A 23,143-nucleotide genomic window follows, 5' to 3' on the forward strand; every position below is an offset into this window, starting at 1 on the left:
ATTGTAATTCAGTGACTGACAAAGAATTTCTATGTGGATCACACCAGGCTCAACAGAAACCATGGAACGTTGCACCTGGACAAATGTCCATCTAAAGAGAACAGCCATGCAGCCTCTCGAAGTGCATGTGTACCCAACTGGCATGTAGCACCCTTCAAAGCATTGACTTCTGGTTTTAGAAGGTGCTGATGTGCACGGGCTTCGGAAGTCAACACAGATGAACACAACGTTAGAGAGAATGTAGTGCCTGGAAGGGTGTCAAGGTACTTGAGAAAGACACTTTAAAGAAAGAGATACAATGCAAAACCTGAAACATCTCCTGTGAGTTACATCCCAGACTGTAAATATAATGACTGGTAAAAGAAAACAAATTGAACAAAAGATACGTATTCGTGCCAAAAGACACAAGAGCAGGGGTTAAAAAAAATTGCTGCTCTGACGTGCACGTTCTAGGAATGGAGTGCTAATCTGGTGTTCTAGTGCCACTGGGTAGCTTTGCACTCTGAAGGTAACAGATGAGAACATCTAGCAGACATTGCTGTGCTTGCAGGTATAAAGGAAAAGGACAAAAGGATGTCAAGGCTTTAGTCAGGGTGTAGAAGAGGTTTAGCAAGATGCTGCCTGGATTAGAGGGTATGAGCTATAAGGAAGGCTAGAGTAACACAGATTGTTTTCTCTGATGCAGTGGCGGTGGGTGGGGGAGAGGACTTGATAGAAGTCTACAAAATTATGAGATGCACAGATAGATTGATGGTCAGAATCTTCATCCCAGAGTTGAAGTGTCTAGTACTAGGGAGCATGCATTTAAGATGAGAGGGGGAAAATTCAAAGGAGATTAAGGGGCAAGTTTTCTTTACAGACAGAATGGTAGGGGTCTGGAATGCTGGCAGCTGTAGTGATGGAAGCAGATATGATGGGGTGTTTAAGGGATTTTTAGATAACTATATGAATATGCAGGAAATGGAGGGATATGGACCATAGGCAGGACGTAGGGATCAGTTTAATTTAGCATCATGGTCGGAACAACATTGTGGGCCAGAGGGCCTGTTCTTGGGCTGTACTGATTTATGTTCTATGTTTTATGCCATGAAGTCTTTCTCTCTCGGAGTGGTGGGAGCAAGTTTCCATACAAAAGCCAGTCGGCCAGGAAATTAGACAACTACTTTCAGATAATCTACTCCAAAGTTTAGACAGGGCATGGTAGAAAGTAGATCTTATCTTCACCTGGAATTGTTCATTATAACAAAAACTGAACATATCATGAACTGTTAGCACACTATCAGTCACAAATAGTTTCAGCCTCAAAAAGTTAGTGAGTTCATACAGTATTTATTACAAGAACATTCCCGTCTATATTTCTCGTCGAGATACCTGAACATCATTTGCAGGATTCCAATCAATATCATACAGAACCAACCGAGATGCTCCAATTAGATTTAATCCAACTCCGCCAGCCTTTGAGCTGAGCAGGAAGATGAAACTCTGGCCATGTTTGCTATTAAATGAATCCACAAGTTTTTGTCGCTGGCTGACAGCGGTTTGTCCATCCAGTCGTGTATAGCTATATCCAAAACGCTTGCACATTTCTTGCAGTATATCTAATGTCTGAGTATAATTTGAAACCAGCACAACTCTGCAATGGAGAAAGTTAAAATAAATACCGAAACAATGGCGTGCTGTGACTACTTTTCATTTATAAACACACTTAAGAATTTGCACAAATACGCTGTACTAGTATGAAGTGTGAACCTTTTATAGAAAAATAGAATCCTGACGAAGAACTTTTAATGTTATGATAATGGTTAAATGTTAATTAATAATATCTGGCTTCCATTATTAGAATTTAATACCCAAGATCTTCATTGGCTAAAAATGGTTTTAAGGAGGACAAATGCTGATCTAAAATAGCTGCTGTGATCACCTGACTAGGTTTAGCCAAGCTTATGAAACCAACAGTTAATAAGGATCATTTCTAGCCAAAGGCCAGAAATTCCCATCAGGGTCAGAAACTCTATTTCTGACCTTAAGACAAAAAGAAACAAATGTATATGAATGATTTCCAAAATTTCCTGGACAGGAGCCATCTGTTACACTACAGGGAAGACCTGTCCAGGAATCCTCACAGCCAGCTGGGGAGGATCACCATCAAAATCACCCCCTATTGCAGCTCTAAGTGATTTAAATGTCTAGCAGCTCTGCCAGGCACTCAACTCCTGCAAAAGGGTAAGTATGCAACACACGGGATTAGAATGGCAAGTAGCTGGGGTAGACTAGCAGTTGGATTTGTTGGGGGGGGGGCAAAGAATGACTACTGGGCAGATATATGTTTAGGGTTAATTGACAAATTGGTCTTAAGGTAGTGGTCCAGTCACACATATTGTGGGGGTAAGCAAGGGATGGGTAGGTTGTCAGGTTAGCTCCTAGGGCAGGGAATGAGGCGAGCATCCAACAGGATCACGTTAGAGATTTAAGGTTTAGGAATAAACAAGTGCATATTTATCAAAAGTTGATAAAAGCACCAATAAACATGCTAGGAAAGTAGATTTGCAAGCAAAAGTTAAAAGACACGTTTTCATCTCTCTATCAAATTCAAAAACCAATAACAAGTGAAAAGGCAACTTAGCAATTTAAATTCAACAAGAAATCCAGTTTATCTGCAAGACTCATCACTCCTAAGGAGACCAAACAACAGGTGAACAGTTAAGATTTCACACAGGAAACCAAGGACTCTTAAGAAGATTTAAATCACAACAGCTTTTTATTTTCCAGTCCATAGACACACTCCCACCTTCTTCTTTTCATCCAATTAGTTGTGTTGTTTTATTTTGTGTGTTAGATTGCATGTTTTCTCACATATCTCAGGCTTAGTAGCGAAGTAAATTTCACACTCACTAACCAACTCCTTGGAATTGGCACTCCTTCACTTTCAATCTGATTAGCAGTTTAATTGAAATATGATGGTTACGTGCTAAAAAAAGAAAATGCTGCCACCTACTGAGAAAGGTAGTCAATCACTCCCTTGTTGTGACATTAACAAGAAAAAAACCATGAGGGCATTTTACTAACTTGCCTTCCCAGTTTAGCAGTGGAAGTCAGCAGGTTCTGCAGAATTCTCAATTCATCAAAATTAATGGCTTAAACATTGGCAGGAGCCACAGGCTGTTGTGTTCGACACAGGGCACTGAAGATTAGAAACCACCTCTGCAAATTTATAACTTTTATTTATGATGCTTATAATTAAGGTACACCAAAAACCAATTTCAGTAAAACACTCAAACACAAAAACATAGAAGACATGGTAAGTTTGAGGACGACACTAGAATTGGTGGCATAGTAGAAAATGAAGAAGGTTTTCGAAGATAATAAAGGGATCTTGATCACTGGGGTGAAAAACGGCACATGGAGTTCAACCTGGATAAATGTGAGGTATTGCATTTGGTACAACAAACAGGGGTAAGACATATACAGTTAATGTTTGGGCCTTGGGTAGTGCTGTAGAACAGAGGGACGAAGGGGTTCAGGCACCTAATTCTTTGAAGTTGCATCACATATAGGCAGACAGAGTAAAAAGACACTTGTCTTCATTGCTCAGTCGTTTGAGTACAGGAGTTTGGAAGTCATGTTGAGGATGTACAGGATATTGGTGAGGCCTCGTTTGGAGTACTCTGTCCAGTTCTGGTCATCCAGTTATAGGAAGGATATTATTAAGCTGGAGAGGGTTCAGAACAGATTTATCAGGATATTGCCAGGTATGGAAGGTTTGAATTATACAGGAAGGTTGCATAGGCTAGGACTTCTTTCATTGGAGCATAGCAGGTTGAGAGGTGAATGAAAAAAAACTTTCTCAAATCATGAGGGGTGTAGGAGGGGTTAATGGTAGGTGTCTTTTCCCTGGGATGGAAGATTTCAAGACTTGGGGGCACATTTTTAAGCTGAAAAGAGAGATTTTAAAGAAAGACATGAGTGGCAATTTTTTTTTAAACCCGGGCGGTGGTTTGCATGTGGAATGAACTTCCTGAGGAAGTGGTGGTGTGGTCATAGTTACAACATTTAAAAGACATTTGGTTACGTACATGAATAGGAAAGGTTTGAAGAGACATAGGTCCGGAGCAGACAGGTGGGACTAGTTTAGTTTGAGATTATGTTCAGCATGGACTAGTTGGACAGAAGGGTCTGTTTCTGTGCTGTATGACTCTGACTTCATTTTATAGAGGTTGTAATGTTACTGGGACCGTATTGAAATACAAACCATTTATCTTTTGCATACCTTGCTTATTTTGTTTTCCCTTGGCTTTCATTTGAACGAAGATTTTGTACAGAGAATAATAAGGCTGGGTGAATTTTTAGTTGAATTTACACTGGTACAGATAGATTCTTAAGGCCAGATCTTGCTGTCTCCATAAGTTTAAAATTCCAGTGTGTCATTGTGACCTGTACCTATCTATGTAAGGTGGCCTGTACCTGAACACGCTAAGCGGCTCATGCCTGCTTACAAGATGGCAGACAGAAGCTAAGCAAAACTCAGCAGCCTGCTCATACAGTGAAATACAATGGTACCTTTGAACAGAACTGCTAGAAGGTCAGTAAAGGCACGCTATATGTTCCCATTCAAGATAGTTCTGATAAAAGGATGCCTTAGGACAGATAAATGACCAATTCTAGCCGTATTAATGAAAGGGTGCTTGTCCCAGTAGATGAATAACGTCGGGTGCTGGACTACTATACCTTCAGCTGCAAGTATAACAGCTAAAGTTATTTTGTAGTAAAAAGTTGCCTCTTTCAAGATACCCACAATATTAAATAGTATCTGGCTAAAAATGCTCTAATCGTAGAAGTTGGTTTCAATGCATAATCAGGATATAAAACAAGCCTTAAAAAATTTAAGCTCAGATGTAAAGATTAACTAGCCTTAAAAGACACCTCTAATGCCCTGAACAAGATAAATTGATCACAACCTATAAATTACAAAATGCTGACAGCAGAAGTAGTTGTATAATGTTAACACTCATAATTAACATTGTAAGAGAAGTTAACCTTATAGCAATTAGTTAAAACTAACTGACTTTTTATTTGTACATTATGCAATTAGGACAGTGGGAAAATAATAGGAGTAACTGAATGTGATAGAAGACAGCAACAAAATACAATGGGTGATAGAATTTGAGCTGTCCTTACAGATAAACAAGCCTGAGAAAAACCTGAAGCAGCATAGTCATTAAACTTTTGGAATGTGAATGAATAAGATACATAGATAGATCCCAAGGCCTAGAGATTACAATGTCTAGTTATCATAAGATCCTGGGAACTGGGGGCTGTCCATGGAAGTGCCCTGGGTGTTTGAATTGAGGGGAAAGATGATGACTACATTGTATTTGATAACTGTAATACAAGATGTATAAAAATGCTGCATTTCTTTGTGAAATCAGAGGTGTGTCATTGATCTATCTTTTGAAGTTAGATTCAGGGGAAGATCCTTTGGGCATGTCTCTGCACAACCAGTTTCTGCTTGAATAAACATCTTCCACTAGCCTGAACTCTGCCAGCTTCCTGAATGTAATGGATCAGAAAAAAATGCTCCTACCCAGTAGCATTTGGAAACCTCCAAAAATATAAAAATAACCCGAAGCCCTGGCTAACTATAAAACCAACACCACCTCCCCAAGGCCTATAAAAACCCAATCTAACCATACATCTCTACCAATTGACTCCACACTCACACCCACCTCAGACTCGACCGTTCTGTCCCCTTCAGAGCTAATCCAACTCTACCCCTCCACCAAAACTCACCTAACACACACTGTCACTAAACCCACCTTATCACACACTGCCAGCTTCTTACCTACTCACCAGAAACACACTAATTCACTAACACAAGTAACAGCTATTTAACTGTTCCACAACTGTTCAACGAGTGAGTAAATTAATGAACCTACAAGCTAATTTCCTAGTAACAAAACAGTGTGGCAGGTACAAAGGCAGCAATCCAACAATGATTACTACTCTTTGTCGATTCAAGCTATTATTCTGCTAAGACATCACTCAGCTCCCTCATGTGGCCAGTTTATCTATAGTTCAACTTTATTATTTTTTTATCCAAAGATGTACACAAGCTCTCTATCAAATTATTGCCTTGTATACATTTTAAGGAAATAAGTCAGCATGACAATCCACAATGTGCATTTATGGAAATTTTTAAATCAAACTGTGCAGGCATGTTATGTCATGTAGGCAGATGGGACTTGAACCCAGACCTTCTAGCCCAGAGGTAGGCCATACAACTGCACCACAACAGTCCTAACAACTTGCATTTATGTAACGCTTTTAATGTTGCAAAATGAAGGAGAGCGACATTAACACAAAATATTTTTGATACTGAGCCACGGAAGAGATCAAGGCACAAAAATATTCATTCATCTGTGGAGTAATGACTTTTAATCAGAATGGGAAAAAAAATTAGAATCAACAGAATCAAGGTTGATGAGCACTTGAAACATCATAAAATTCAAGGCTATAAGCAAACTGCTAGAAAAAGTGAGACTAGTGTGGATAGGGCAATTGAGTATATACTGATCTAAGTTGAATAGCAATGCACCTGAACGATTTAGATACACATCACTGGATAGGCATTGGGTGATTGTTTCTATTCAAACAATCTGTAAGGGTTTAGGGAAGAGGCATATGAATGGCACTAGGTCATATTAGCTCTTTGAAGAGGTGGTGTAGACACAATGGGCTTAATGGTTGCTGACCTTTCCTTGAAATGGTAGAAGTCCTGGGTTACAAGGTGTTGTCGAAACACCTTGGTGAGTTAATGTACTGCATCTTAGTTCTCTAACCTGTCTTGTACCCACGATAGTCATACGGCTGTTCCAGTTCAGTTTCTGGCCAATAGTTACCCCACCATTAACATCTTGGGGATTCACCAATGGTAACATCACTGACCATCAGGGGATGATGGTTAGTTTCACTCTCACTGGAGACAGTCAATGCCTAGTACTTGCATGGCACAATTGTTACTTGCCATTTAGCAGCCCAAGCCTGGATGTTGTTGTATTTGAACATGTACTGCTTCTATATGTGTAGCATATAGAATCAGAGCAGTCACTTTTGACTTCTAGAAATTGTATGTCAAGTTTATGCCCACTCACTTAACCTGCCTACATCCCTCTAGATTCTTTGAGATCCTCACCACTTGCCTTCCTGCCCACTTTTGTATTATCCACAAGCATGGCAGTAACTCATTCACTTATCTTTGCATCCTTCCAAATCTTCTCTGTATGCTCCCTAGTGCTTCTATTTCTTTTTATAATAGGACAACTGGAATTGCACTGAGGTACAAACAAAGTTTGTTGCAGGTTTAGCATAAACTCAACTTTTTAATTCTATCCCAGTTGAAATAAAGTCTAGTGCTTGGTTTATCATCTTGATCTGTTGTGCGCCCTTTAGTTATTGCTGCATTTGCACTCCAAAGTCCCTTTGTTCCTCTATCCCACCTGGACTCGCACATCTAGAGTAATAGATTACCTCCCTACTCATCCTACAAAAAAGAAACTTAATCACATTTATCTGTGTTAAAATTCATTTGCTAATTATTTGCATACATCTTTTCCAGGGTTTCCATTCATCTTGTGTAAAAGTTGCAGTGAGTGGTCAGGGAAACTCCATGGAAATTCTATTTCATTACAGAATAAAAAGAAAATTCTTTCAGGGAACTGGCACAAGCACAATAAGTTTAATGGATTACTCCTGTGCCGTAAAATTTCATTTTATATTAACAAACTGTCAGCTTATTATGTTTTGTTATTCTCTGGCAATTTATGAAACATTATCAAAGCAATGATTTTGACAGATAATCTTTTGAGAAACGGAAAATATATTTGCTATTAAAAAAGTGTTGCTCGGTTAGAGTGCAACCAACCAGTAACGTAGCTACTATCAATTTAAATGTTGAAGCCTTTCCCTACCTTTCAGCTGAATTCTGTTCATGAATGCTTGCCAAAAGATCTATCAATACTTGTAATTTTCCTGAATCCTTTTCAGTAAATGCAGGTGGTTCATAATTTACCGGTAACATCCCAGCCAAATCATCATAAGGGCTGCTTTTCAACTGATGATCAAAATCAGTTGTATTGCAGAGAATCTCCTTTCCCTAAGGGACAAGACAGAAAATAAATTATCTTAGTTTATAACATAAATTTTCTATACTAGAGTGAGTTTTCATTCGTTTCACAGTAAGTGTCTGCTCCCAAGTTGTAAGTTGTCACTTTCATTAGAATGCTATAGCAGGACAATTTCATACAATCATAGAATGACAGCTAACAACAAGTGATCTGTTTAGGGTTTGCAAGTGCAAGTTGGTTGAGCATCTGCCGATAACGGATGACCAAAGGATAATGCTGATGCTGTTTGATGCAATCAGCCAATTGTTGAGACATATCCGCTGTGATTGTACCAGCACTAAAACTAATAACTAATGTTACTCAATTCTGTGTGAAACACGATCTTTTTGGACTGATAGCCTCATAATTAGTAGAAAATACCACTAATGTAGCCACTGCATACTACAGCATGAAACATCTTGCTTAATCTGTTGTCATTTTACTTTAAAACTCTGCATGGTAATTTGATGTAGGCAGGGTATTTTTCAGGTAGAAAAAATTGGTCTTTTACAATTGGGAGGGCGAACAAGCCCAATACTTTAACTGTTACAGATAAAAGTCAAGCTTAAAGTATGGCTTGCTTAATTATTTTCAATCAATCTGTTAAGACATGTTATATCATACCTCCAAGGTAAGTAGGACTCATACTTGAAACATAGAATGAATATAAGAACAGGAGTAGGCCCTTCAAGCTTGCTCCATCCGTCAGTAGGATCATGGCTGATCAGACAATTCAGTAATCCACTCCCACTTTCACCCTTTGTCCTTTGATCCCTTCAGTTATAACAACTATATCTACATCTTCTTTGAAAGTCTTCAATTTTTTGGTCTCAAGTTTCTATGGCAGAGAATTCCACAGGCTCATCATCCTCTAGGTGAAGAATTCCCTCTTCATGCATGTACCAAAGGTCTATCCCTTATTGTTAAAGCCTTCTGGTCCAGAGATGTGGGCACTACCACTGTATCACAAAACCATAACTGTGGCTCATTTATGTTTGCTCAAAGCAACATACATTCATATGTAAAGTGCATTATCTGTCAACATAAGGAATGTTTAACTTTTGTTCCTTCATTTTGGGAACTCAGTAGTTCATAGTTGCTTTCCCCATGACAATGCTGTGGTAAATCAGAGTTAACTTGGCAAGTAATCAGCATGGTTTTTCCCATATACAATTTGATGTGATTTTTTGAAATTTAGCACTTTTGCAGTTGGCCTGATGAATATGAGACAAAAAGCATCCCGAAACATCAGCCTTCCTGATCCTCTGATGCTGATTGGCCTGCAGTGTTCATCCAGCTCCACACCTTGTTACCTCTTATAGCAAAAAATCTCTTTTTCAGCAATATTCAAGTCCTGCATTTCCAAGCAATTGGCTATTATGAAGCTGTTCCTTTTAAATAAGACTTCAGCTGAAGCATGGAGGAGTAAAGATCAATGGCATTAACTACATTCGGCTCCTAACTTGACAAAGGAGTCTTCGTTATGAGACTGAACTGTGAAAAGATGCAGTCATATCCATTATAAGGACATTGCAATTTGAAGCCTACACACTTAAACTACAACAGAAGCCATGGGATTTAACAGGAATGTAAACAGCTGGCTTCATCCCCTTTAGCCAATAGCACTGAAATCAACTGTACTATCTATTCTGTCACCCAAGATTATGTAACAATACAAAGGGTAACTCAAAACTGACACCACCTTCTGGCTCAATTCTACTCATGAACAACACGAGGCTCCAGTAGAAAGTTGGCCATTTAACCCAGGTTTTCCATGCCGACTGTTTCCTCTAGGCAATTCTGAAAAACCATCATTTGAGCCAAAAGCTATTGAGCACTTGAAGATGCATGGATAGTGAGAAACAAATCAGTGGAGATTCATTTCAAGGGAAAGTTATTACCAAGTCAATAAAGTTCTTAGAACCTGTGTCCAAAGAGATAAATAAAGGAATGTATTCACTGTGGTTTACTTGATCTTTCAATAACATTTGATAGGTGCCTTCTAGGATGTTTATTGCAAAAATTCAGGCGTGTAGTGCAAAAGAAAGCTACATGTAAGAAATGCAAATAGTACTAACTTGGTATTGGTTTGCAAACATAAAGCAATGAGTTAAGGTTGCAATGACGATTTATAGTGCTTTTTTTGCATTATTTGGGAACCTGAATTACCGAATAATTACAAATTACCAAGATCCAAGTTGGTGGTGCTGGCAAGGTAGGCAGCGTTTGGACTCCTGAGCCTGTCCACTCTAGACAGCCACTTCCTCCCTTCTTTCCTTATCTTTTTATCTTCTTTCTTTTTCTTTTACTTAATCTTCTTCCTGTCGGTGGCTTTGGAGGGGTTGACATCGCAGAGGGAGTGGCAGGAGCAGGATTCTTGGCAAGGCGGGACTCCTGGTTGTATTGGGCCCAGAGCGAGGACTCCAGGCACCAGCAAGGTGGCAGCTCAAGCATAGCCAGGGACTTCTGGTTGTAGTGGCCCGGACCGGGGACCCTAGGCTTCAGTGAGGCAATGGCAGTGTGGTATGCCCAGAGTAGGGACTCCAGACATCGGCAAGGCAGCAGCAGCAGCAGAGCCAGAGACTCCTGGTCATGGTAGGCCTGGAGTGGAGATTCCTGGTTGTAGACGAGGTGGCAACGGCAGTGAAGTTGGGAAGCGCTTTCTTGCAGGATGAGTGTGGGTCCTGCAGGGTCCTGGCAGTCCATCAGCAGAGTGGGCCCAGCAATGATGAGATGGCATGTGAAAAGTGGTAACCTCTAACATTGATGGGTACGGCACAAGGGGCGGCGCAGGTATTATTGGTCAGCCAGCTCAGGGCTCGGGACTCATGGTGAAGGCAGTGATGCGAAGATGGGCTTTCTTTCAGCTTTGCCTTTTTATTCTTGAAGTATTCGAACGGTGCCAAGTTGTGGCGACAGCTGAAATTTTTCCACTGTATTTTACCGTGTTACTAATGGTAGAGTGCAATTGACAATAAATCATCATTCATTCAAATTATCATATATGTTTTATTGCTTTCTTTTGTGCAATAAACTTTATTTTTTTTTCAGCAGTGCTATGAGAATATTTTGTTTTATTCATTCCTAGGATGTGTCTGTGCTAGCTGGATCAACATTTAATGGCCATCCCTAACTGCCCTTGAGAAAGTGGGGTGAGCTGACTTTGTACTCCATTTGTTGTAGGTATACTAACACTGCTGTTAGGGAGGGAGCTCTAGAATCTTGATGCAACAACAATGAAAGAATGGCTATATATTTCCAAATCAGGATGGTGAGTGGCCTGGAGGGGAACTTGAAGGCGGTGGTATTCATTCCCATGTATTTGCTGCCTCTGTCTTTCTGGACGGTCACGATCATGGGTTTGGAAGGTGCTGTATAAGAAGCCTTGGTGAATTTTTGCAGAGCATCTGGTAGATGGATACACATGCTGCTAATGATCACTGGAGAGACTGAATTTGATGCAGTACACTCAAGCGGGCTGCGTTGTCCTGGATGGTGTCAAGCTTCTTGAGTGTTGTTGGAGCTGCACGTGTCCAAGCAAGTGGGAAGCATTTCAACACAGAAACATAGAAAATAGGAACAGGAGTAGGCTATTCAACCCCTGATCATCCAACTTAGTACCTTGTCCCCATTTTCTCCCCATACCTTTTGAGCCCTTTAGCTCGAAGGACAATTCAATGTTTTAGCTCCAACCACTTTGTGTAGCAAAGTTTTCCATAAGCTCACCACTCACTTGTTATCTTCTCATCTCGGTTCTAAATGACCTACCCAGTATCCTTAAATTGCAATACTCTCCATGTGCCCAGATGAGTGCAATTTCAACAGAATGCATGATGTTCCACTCTATTCAGGATGATGCTGCCCATTTGACTGTAATCCCATCCACCATCTTAACCCTGAGTGCCTGAACTCATTCAATGTGATGGCAATGGGACCACTGAAAAGTAATAAAAGCAAAGACGTTATGTTACATGAGTATGGGTGAGTAACAGGAATACAGAGTAACAGGAATAGAGTGTACTGGGCTAATGGCAAGATTCTTGGCAGTGTGGACGAGCAGTGGGATCTCGGTGTCCATGTGCATAGATCCCTGAAAGTTGCCACCCAGGTTGATACGGTTGTTAAGAAGGCGTATGGTGTGTTAGGTTTTATTGGTAGAGGGATCGAGTTTCGGAATCATGAGGTTATGTTGCAGCTGTACAAAACTCTGGTGCAGCCGCACTTAAAGTATTGCATACAGTTCTGGTCGCCGCATTATAGGAAGGATGTGGAAGCATTGGAAAGGGTGCAGAGAAGATTTACCAGGATGTTGCCAGGTATGGAGGGAAGGTCTTATGAGGTAAGGCTGAGGGACTTGAGGCTGTTTTCGTTACAGAGAAGAAGGTTAAGAGGTGACTTAATAGCGACATACAAGACGATGAGAGGATTAGATAAGGTGGACAGTGAGAGCCTTTTTCCTCAGATGGTGATGGCTAGCATGAGGGGACACAGCTTTAAATTGAGGCGTGATAGATATAGGACAGATGTCAGAGGTAGATTCTTTACTCAGAGAATAGTAATGACATGGAATGCCCTGCCTGCAACAGTAGTAGACCCGACAGCTTTAAGGGTATTTAAATAGTTGTTGGATAAACATAATAGTGTGGATTACATGTGGACAACACTTTGCAAGCTTCTAAAAGCTACTGTCTAGGAGAACAAAAAGACTGGGCTAAAGGGAATATCGTCACCTGGAAGCTCCCCTAGCACCAAGTTTCACACCCTGCTGATTTGGAAATATGTTGCTGCTTCATCATGGACGCAAGATCAAAATTTTGGAATCCCATTCTTAACAGTCAGTATTTTCACTAAACAGGCTCATCACCATCATCTCAGGATACCAAATCAGAACTGGCACCAAATGCTGATCATACCAATGCATCCATATCACATGAATGATTGAAAAAAAGCTAAAATCACTTCCATTTTTGAGGTTAGAGTTGGCCGTAAAAATCACATTTTAGAAATTTGCCAGAGACAGAAGCACACCATTTGACAAACAACAGGATGGACTGCAAAATATATCAGGAAATATATCAATTCCATTCTCCCATTTCTTCAGTTTCCATTGCATCTGTTCAGAAAGCGCGATCTTCCCTACTAGTGTTTCTAATGGTGCCTTCCCCTTTCCACCAATTCCAACATATTACATAGCTTTGAATATAACATGAAGATTAATTCAATAAAAGATGCCAATATTCAACTGGTTCTCATTTTCATTCAGAACTGTATGATAACTTAAGTTCCTCATTTAAGCACCTATTGCATCACTCACAATTAATTCACTTGTACAATGCAAAACTGAGAATTTTATTTGTCCTTCAAATTTTTTTAAAAAAACATCAAATTTTTAACTCTGATTTAAGTCAGAGAAACACAATCATTCCCAAGGTGTGAGCTGTGAAAAAAGGGCATGCAAGAGAAGCAAAGCAGAAGCATTTTGCAGAGTTCAGTCATTCTGATGGGCCGCACCCAGTCAGGTTTTCCCAAAGTTTAAAGTAACTCTGATTAGTGTTTGAGGATCTTAATGCAATGCATTGTTTAGCTCATGGGGCTCTGTGACTCCCTTGTGAAACTGTGTTTAAGGACAGATGTCTTTATATGGTGATGATTTATGGAGCATTTAGAAAAAAAACACCAAAATCCCAGCAGAGTTCCAAGAGTAGCTACAAGAAATGGAAGAAAAACATTGAGTAGCCCAATGGATTAAACATTCAACTTTAATAGCAAAGGTTTGCTTAAAATATATATAACCTCTCTAGGCGAGTGCTCTGCAACAGCACTTTGCTTTTCAATTTACAGTGCTTCCTTGAGAACTTAGAAAGAAATGAGCCGAGAAGTGTGATTAAAGGGGTCCCCTCCAAAAAAAGAGACATAACCATCGTGTCCGGGTCAGCACACATTTGAGAGGGTTATGCCATACCAAGTTCTGAAACTGTGTATTTAAATACTTCAGCTCTGACCTTCACTACATGCAGCCAGTTTCTCCCAGTAACTAAGCCAGGTCAAGCATTTCAGGGCAGAGGTCAAACACAGTTCACAGTCTTGATGTCAATAGAAATAATCAAAAAAAGAGTAAACATCAAATTTTAAGGATGACTTTCAGTGAGCAGGGGACACAGAATTCTCTTTTAACTAAAAGAGACGTTAGCTATATGCATTGCATAAAATGGTACAGATCTCTTGCTATGCATACATATTTTAATGTAATTAAAAGCCATTTTTTCCTTCTCTTTCCTCTGGCTTATAAAAAGATTGGCTGTGTGCTGCCATGGCCCCAGCGTTCCCCTTCAGAACTGGTCACCTGGGGTGGTTTTCTCTTGTATACACTTTGATTAATGTCTAATTTCTACTGCATTCCTCCATACCATCTCATGGATCTTCAAAGGGACTGGGAGAAATTAAATCTGCATTTCACATCATTCTACAAAATGCTTTTTGCTTACTGAATAAAGGTTGCATTAAAATGATAAACTTAAGAAGCTTAAATGTATAAAAATTTAAAAAAAAACTTAAAATATATTTTCCGGACATCGCAGCTTTAAAAAGACAGCTCCCTTGACATTTTCACTTCTGGATCACATTGGTTGCAGCTGTTTTAGTTTGGTGTTGTTCAAACCCGTTCTTGGATAAGAAAATTATTTATGGATGTGAGTTTGCTCGCTGAGCTGGAAGGTTAGTTTTCAGACGTTTCGTCACCATTCTAGGTAACATCATCAGTGAGCCTCCGACGAAGCTTCGTCGGAGGCTCACTGATGATGTTACCTAGAATGGTGACGAAACGTCTGAAAACTAACCTTCCAGCTCAGCAAGTAAACTCACATCCAGAACCTCAACCTGAGCTACAAATCTTCTCAAAATTATTTATGTATAACATCATACATGATCTACTTACAAATAAACAAGTCACACATACTCACTATTGACTGCTCGGCAGGATTTCAAGCACATACCTTTATTGAGTTAAAGAAGAGTGCAGGGTGATTGCAGAGTTTTTTCAGTAACCCTATGCATATTAGGTGGGAGCTGTTCTCCAAACTTCCCTGCAGGCAAGATTTCACCGCATGGGATGCCAGCAGTTTCTGATAAAATTCAAGCTGCAGTACAGCTGGGCGGCAGAAGACAATCCATTCAGTTTTCGGAGGGAGGTAATTGTTAATGATGTCCTGTGTCCGTCGAAGTATAAAGAATCCAGTTAATCGGCAGAGTTCAGTTGCTCTCTCTTCACCCAACTGCTTTTCATCCTAAAGACAAAAAGAAATGGCAAAACAGCTAAAGCTGGAATGATGAGATGCAGAGGAAAGAATTCCTGAATTGATGGTTTTCAAACATTGTTTATTCTTCAGCTTTTCAGATCTCGCTACATGTAGTTTTGACTAAGAATCTGAATAGCGGTGTATGTTAAACTTGTTAGTTGGCTGAAAGTGTCTTCAAACAAAAAAAACACATTTTGTGATGTTCTTTCGTGGTCAATTTGAAACCCAACTTAACACAAACAGATTTAATTATATTAATTGAAACTTCGACAATTGAAAGTTCATGCTTTATTTGCAATGTGTCCTTCCTTTCTGTGAACAAAAAGCCTGTGCAGACTGCCTGAAACCGACTGCTTGGAAAGTATACGTGGGTAGTCAATAAGGAAGGACTGGGTGCATACACCTGATGGCACACTAAAATCTGGAACTGGAAATGAAGACAATGTTCCTTCTAACTACTTTTCCTGCTGTAGAGAAAATTTGAACAAATCTTGTCAGTTAACTGTCAGTCAAATTAACTTGTCCATTCTCCACTAACCAGAGTACACTTGCCAACCAATCAGTACTCTCCTCTCATACAATACAAATGTTATTTTCCCTGTACACTTGTACTTCTTGCAAGTTGCCCTAATGAATGCAAGATAAAAGCCTTTGTCAAACCGTGCAGAATCTAAAGCTGGAATGGTCAGGTCAATTGGAAAGACTAAGTGAGATTGACAGAAATGGAATTCTCAATGTTGTGGAGTAAAAGTCTAATTATAATGATGAATAGCAATATTAGAACATCAATCATAAGTAGCGAGGGGCTTATTTGCATCCATTTAAGTGTAGTATCATTCCATTATTGTCCAAAATTTCACATTGATTTATTTGATTATTTATTTACTGTCACGTGTATTTATTACAAATACAGCGAAAAGCATTATTTAGTGTTGCCAATCTCTGGTGCCATCTTAAAACACAGAACATAGAGCTAGAAAAATAAATCATAGAATCCCTACAGTGTGGAAGCATAATTTTCAGCCCATCAAATTGACACTGACCCTCCAAAGAACATCCCAGCCATCCCTGTAAACCTTCATTTGCCACGGTTAATCCAACTAGCCTGCACAGATCCACCTAGCCTGCACATCTCTGGACGCCAAGGGCAATTTAGCATGGCCACACCTAACCGTGGGCATCTTTGGACAGTGGGAGAAAATAGAAGTACTGAATGAGGCAGGTGGTGTAAACAGTCAGTGGAGATTAAACCCAAAGAGATTACAGAAGTGGAACAGACACAGGAATGGATAATTGAGAGTCAGGGAGAGCGAAAAGCTGCTAATTAGAAACCATTAATGTGTGAAAAATCACAGACTTGCTGAGCTTTTCCAGCATCTTTGTTTTTGCTCCTGATTTACAGCGTCTGCAGTTCTTTCGTTTTTTTAAAGTGGGTGAAAATAGGTTGGCTGTAGTGAAAAGCAGCCTGTTTAATGACAATGCCTAGAGTATGGGGTAAGGGGAGGACATTGAAGAAGGTACTCAGGCTCTAAAATTATTGAGCTCGATATTGAGTCCTGAAGGTTGTGGGGTCCACAAGCAAAAAGTCCAATGTTGTAATATGATATAATTCTTCATCAAGATGAAGACCAAGGTAGTTAATTCTGAGACTAGGGTCCTAAGTATTAATAAGGGGAACTTCAATGGTAGGAGTTGGCACCGATGGATTGGGGAATGTTACATGTTAAGAAATGACAGTAGATAGGTAATGATAAAGATTCAAAGAGCAAAACGGTGAACTATAAGAATTGTTTATTCCTGTATGGTGCGAAGAGAACAGCAGCCAAACAGTGGCTTACAAGGGAAGTTAGGGACTGTACTGGATGCAAATAAAAAGAGAGAGGAATGCAATTTGGCAAGAAAAAGAACAGAGCTGAGGACTATGTACATTTAGAAAACAGCAAAGGAGGACCAATAGATTGATTAAGAAGGGGGCGGGGAATTATTGTAGAAGTTTCTATTCTATGCCTATGTAAAGAGAAAAAGGCTGGTGAAAAGATCGGTGATCGGTCCCTTAGAGTCAAAAATGAGGGACTTTATAATGGGGAACAAAGGAATGGCTCACGAGCTAAATTCTCGTAGAGGAGGACACGAATACTGCACCAGAAATTATGGGGAACACATTGTTTAACGAGAGGGAGGAAGTGAAACAAATCTGTATTAGTACAGAAGTGGTACTGAAGACACTGATAGGATTGAAGACTGATAATCTACCTCCCAGACTATTTAGGGAAGTGGCCCAAGAAATAGAGGATGCATTAGTGATCATCTTCCAAGGTTCTTTAGACTTTGGAACAAACTCCTACAGAGTAGAGGGTAGCAAATCAGCGCCACTATTTAAGGAGAGAGGTAGAGAGAAAACAGGGATTTATAAGCCAGTGAGCCTGACTTTAGTAGTGGGGAAGGTTCAAGAGTTTATTATCAATGATTTTACAGCAGAGCACTTAGGATACAGTAGTAAAACTAGACACAGTCAGAATGGATTTACAAAAGGGAAATCATGCTTGACAAATCTCCAGGAATTCTTTAAAAATGTAACTGGTTGAATTGATCAGGGGAGTCAATAGATGTGGTTTACTTGTCAGAAAGCTTTTGACAAAGTCCCATAGAAGAGATTAATGTGTAAAGTTCAATTGTATGGGATTGGGGTATTGTATTGAGATGGATAGAAAATTGATTAGCAGGTAAGAAATAGAAATGGGTAGAAACAAATGGATCTTTTTCTGAATGACACATAGTGACTAGTGGGGGTGCTGCAGGGATCGGTATTGCTCAAATTATACGTAACTTATTTAGATAAGTGAAGTAAATGTAAAATTGCAAAATTTGCAGCTAACACAAAGTTGTGTGGAAGAGTGAGCTATGAGGAGGATGCAGAAATGTTACAGTGTGATTTGGACAGATTGAATAAGTGGGCAAATGTATGGCAGATACAGTATAATTAGATAAATGTGAAGTTATCCAATTTGGTAGCAAAAATAGGAAAGTAGATTATTGGTTGAATGGTTGTATGTTGAGAGATGGGAATGTTCAACAAGATCTGGATGTCCTCATTAACTAGTCACTGAAAGTAAGCACGCAGGTGCAGAGCAGGCAGTAAAGAACGCAAGGTGTAGTTGGCCTTCATAGCAACAGCATTCAAGTACAGAAACAAGGATATCTTGCTGCAATTATACAGGGCATTGGTGAAGTCACACCCAGAATATCATGAGCAGTTTTAGTCTCCTTATCTGAGGAAGGATGTTCTTGTAGTAGAGGGAATGCAGCAAAGGTTTATCAAATTGATTCGTGGGATAGCAGGACTGATGTATGAGGAGATATTGAGTCAGCTAAGATTTATTCATTGGAATTTAGACAAATAACAGGGAATTTCATAGAAATGCTTAAAATTCCAACTGGACTAGATTGCTGAGATGACTAGAGATACAAGGTGTAGAGCTGGATGAACACAGTAGGCCAAACAGCATCAGAGGAACAGAAAGGCTGACATTTCGGGCCTAAACCCTTCTTTCATTTTCTGAAGAAGGGTCATCTAGCTCTACACCTTGTTATCTCAGATTCCCCAGCATCTGCAGTTCCTACTATCACAGCTTAGATGACTATATGGATTCGGATGGTGGGGAAGTCTGAAACTAGGGGTTATAGTTTAAGAATAAGGGCTAAATCTATTTGGATTGTGAGGAGAAATTTCTTCAGCCAGAGAGTAGTGAGCAATGAAATTAACTACTGCAGAAAGTGGCTGAGGCTAAAATATTATGGATCTTCAAGAAGCAGGGTAGCGGGCTCAAGGGATATGGGGAGGGGCAGGGTTAGGATTAGGATTTTAAACTTGGTTATGTCCCATGATCATAGTGAATAGCAGAGCAGGCTTGAGTAGGTGGCATATTTTTTGTAGTACAGACTCGATGGGCCAAAGGCTTTCTTCTGTACTATATAATTTCTTGATTCTGTGGCCAAGATGAAGTGTGAAGAGTGCATCATGATGGTTGGCATGATTAAGCTGTAGTCAATAGCTCAGACAGTAATGTTGAGATATCAAATCATATGACAAAGAAAGCAAAGGGAATACGTGCAAGCTCAATACTGTTGGGATCAAGGAAGGAAAAACAATGCAGCTGCAACAGGACCCCTTGATTACCAAAGTGAACTGCATGCAACCTGCACTGCCATCCATACTCATGCAAATCACAAATGTGCAATGGAATTGGAAAATGGCAGTACCACACGAGAAGATAATGAAGTGTTCTCTCCTGTCTGAGCACTCAGGCTCTATTTCTGACTGATATGAGGCCCTTCAAGGGAAATTGCATTACTCAGGAACTTTTACAGTACAGGTCAAAGCCACATGTGATTGCATTGCCCAGAATGTGGTATGTATGCAGTGTCCAACTGTGTGGAATACAAATGCTGGTCACAAGCAATTGTGACCACATCATTGATCATTGCAGATTGAAGATAGTCATCTCTAAGAAGCAAATGTAATCACAGGCAGCCTTAGAAGTTGCACCAGCATGCTACAAAAGTAATCCAAGATCTCTCGGAGGTAAAATACTACGGATGATGGTAATCTGATCAAACACAGTGATTGCTGGAGAAACTCATCAGGTTTGGCAGCATCTGTGCGGACAGAAACAGAATTAACATTTTGAGTCTACTAAGAAAAACTTAAGAAGAGTCATATTGGACTTGAAACATTAACTCTGTTTCTCTCTCCAGTGTTACTGCCAGATCTGAAGAGTTTATCCAGTATTCTCTGTGTTTGCCCAAGATCACATAGGCTCCACAAGGGCATGAATCTGATTTTCTCTCACTTTGAACTGTAATTATTTACAATTCTAGCAATGTGAGGGGTATGGGGCAAGTATCAGTAATCATACAGCACTTATAATCTTCTACTGTACTTGAACAAAATGATTTGTACTACAATTATCAAAATAAGCTCCCTATGTCAAAGACCTACATAGAGGTATTTCATGGCCCTCCTTGTTACAGTCCTCCATGCCCCACTGTACAGAGGCCTGTGCTAAACCATAAAGGATCAGATGCCTTACCAGGATGGTTACCAGGAGTCAAGGATTAAACTCTGTAACCATGCCTGATGTCTCCATTATGCAAAATCCCTAGACCAAGGTTGAGCATAGATAGACTGTGACGTATTTTTAATTAGGGCCACAGCGGAGCAGACAATAGGTCTGAAGATGAGATTCCAATGCTTGGATCTGTATGGAGACAGTTGAGTGTCGGGGAGGAGGAGGGGTGCAGGATGCCATGCCTTACAGTTCAAACAGTCTGTTACACAATCTAAGCATGCTGTGCTGAGCTGTGCAGAAGTGGAGCATGCAGAGACGAGACGAAATGGACCTGAAGAGCTAGGAACACTCAGTGTAACAAAGAAATGCAGCGCCGCCACATGCAGCAAACCAGATTGGACTTAACTGGCAGTGACTTCAGTACATGTGATCTGGGTGTACTGTTTACTCATTGACTGTAAATCTGTTGCTGCTCAATGGTAAGCTGCTCCCAAAAAACAATCTATCTTTTATTTGTGATTTGTTCTTTGCTTTCGCTGTTGCTAAATAGAAGTGATGGTTTTCAACTGTTTGAAGAGTCCAGTATGTGTCCCACTTTGAACAATGCTGTACTAGGCACTGGGGAAAGAGTAGCACTCCCTTATGGAGGCTTCTAAGATAGAATAATGTTATTATGTGTAACCTACCTACCTTGATTCTTAAATGTCATGCAATTGTATCTGCAATGAAGCATTTACTGTGCCCTGAGAAGTATTTCCTTTTCTCCCCACCGCACTGCATGCATTACTAGAGCTTTTGTAATTGGTAACTGTAGCACAATATGCCAGTTACTCCGAAATCTTAATGATTTTCATTGACAAGGTAGGATGGAATATCTTTATCCCAACAACTGTTTTTTAAATCTAAACATTTCTTTTACCTTGTTTTTCTGTTTTCCCAGTAACATTCTATTTTCCTCATTTTACTTAGTCCTAACACTAAAGAATTGTCCACACAAATGCCAGTGTGATGGTCCTATTTCAGACTGATATAATTTTTCATGAATTTGGTCCAGATTCTTAACATCAGATTTTAACTCGTGGAGAGGATAAAAGATAAAACAATAAAATTCACTCCTTCAATCTACTAGAATGCAATCCATGGGGCAGAAGAGTTTGGGTAGTGAGAGAATAGGTTAAAACTCTGGGGCATCATTTTATGGTTGCTTTAGGGGGAAGAAATCTAACTTGCAAAAAAAAATGCAGCGGGAAAGTTAAGAAGAAAATACCCACCAATTTGCAATTGCGTTGTTAACCAATTGTGCATATGGTTTTGGGACCAGGCCGTGGCAGGTTTTACAAAATAAGATTATAAAGAAGAAAGGATTTAAATTCAGGGCAGCATGGTGGCTCAGTGGTTAGCAGTGCAGCCTCACAGCGCCAGGGACCTGGGTTCGATTCCAGCCTCGGGTAACTGTCTGTGCGGAGTTTGCACATTCTCCCTGTGTCTGTGGGTTTCTACCGGGTGCTCCGGTTTCCTCCCACAGTCCAAAGATGTGAAGGTGGATCGGCCATGCTAAATTGCCCGTAGTGTTTGGGTGTGTGGGTTATAGGGGAATGGGTCTGGGTGGGATGTTCCAAGGGGAGGTGTGAACTTGTTGGGCCGAAGGGCCTGTTTCCACACTGTAGGGAATCTAACCTATATGTTGGACAGCAACTCTTCACGGACAGTTACCTTTAAAAAAAAGTACCAGTACCAGGACTTCTGGTAGGTGCCAGTTGGAACAAATATTGTGGTCTCTGGCAAAAGAGAAGGTTAAAAGAAAGAGTGGAGAGCAATTGTAGTATGGTACATAGGTAATCTGGCAAGTTTCAGAAAATAGGATGATGAAAGAGAAAACAAACTCCAGGAAATTTGCCAAATTTGACAATTTCTGGTAAAATTCAACCCACAATCTCAACAACATTCAAACATGTTACTACCAAATGACTATTTGATTACTACTTAATGACTCACCACTAATTTTGTGGATTATCAATACAGACAGAATTTATGTCAACTGGGATTAAGTTCCTGCTTCATAGTCTACAGACATCCACATCCCAAATTCACACAGAAAAAGTGACTTCCTGAAGAGCTAATAGATGTCTACTAGCAAGTATACTTATTTCCCCACATGAAGCTTTGTCTGCAAAAGGGCGAGAAGGTCTCACTGAATGGAGTTTGCGCATTCACTTTTAAAAGCAAATAATACATCTTACTATTGTTGCAGAGGGCTGTTTAGACCTGATGATAGGCTCTTCATAAATCTTTCTGTAGGTGGAAGATGAGCCAATGATTCCTGGATTCACAAACTCTATTAGAGAGTAAAACTCTTGAAGATCATTTTGTATTGGAGTACCTAAATGGACAGAGGTATTAAGGAGGTACTAATTAAATGCAACATTACACAAACAAAACTTATCATTGGTAGAGTAAACAAATAGAAGTAAATTGTGAAACCTCCTTATTTATCTTTGCACGTCAATGATCTACTTGAGAAAACATGTGATTGAGACAAGCTGTAAAACTGCCAAAATAAAGAGTAGTCTGTTCTTGATAACAATTCAGGGTCACAAACAACTCTTCTGAAACAGAAAAT

General features: G+C 39.9%; 1 protein-coding gene across 3 annotated transcripts in view; it reads right to left on the reverse strand.

Annotated features, from left to right (window-relative positions):
* rad54b (RAD54 homolog B) overlaps positions 1 to 23,143 on the reverse strand; it is a 134,472-nt gene that overhangs the window by 16,090 nt on the left and 95,239 nt on the right. For all 3 annotated transcript variants that reach the window (XM_048528844.2, XM_048528843.2, XM_048528845.2), the window contains 4 exons: positions 22,764 to 22,903; positions 15,152 to 15,442; positions 7,965 to 8,149; positions 1,372 to 1,633 (listed from right to left, as the gene is read on the reverse strand). In XM_048528844.2, coding sequence (XP_048384801.2) covers positions 1,372 to 1,633; positions 7,965 to 8,149; positions 15,152 to 15,442; positions 22,764 to 22,903 — 878 coding nt within the window. The remainder of the gene's footprint in view (positions 1 to 1,371; positions 1,634 to 7,964; positions 8,150 to 15,151; positions 15,443 to 22,763; positions 22,904 to 23,143) is intronic.

Source organism: Stegostoma tigrinum, chromosome 5, assembly GCF_030684315.1.
Source record: "Stegostoma tigrinum isolate sSteTig4 chromosome 5, sSteTig4.hap1, whole genome shotgun sequence".
NCBI classification, from domain to species: Eukaryota; Metazoa; Chordata; class Chondrichthyes; order Orectolobiformes; family Stegostomatidae; genus Stegostoma; species Stegostoma tigrinum.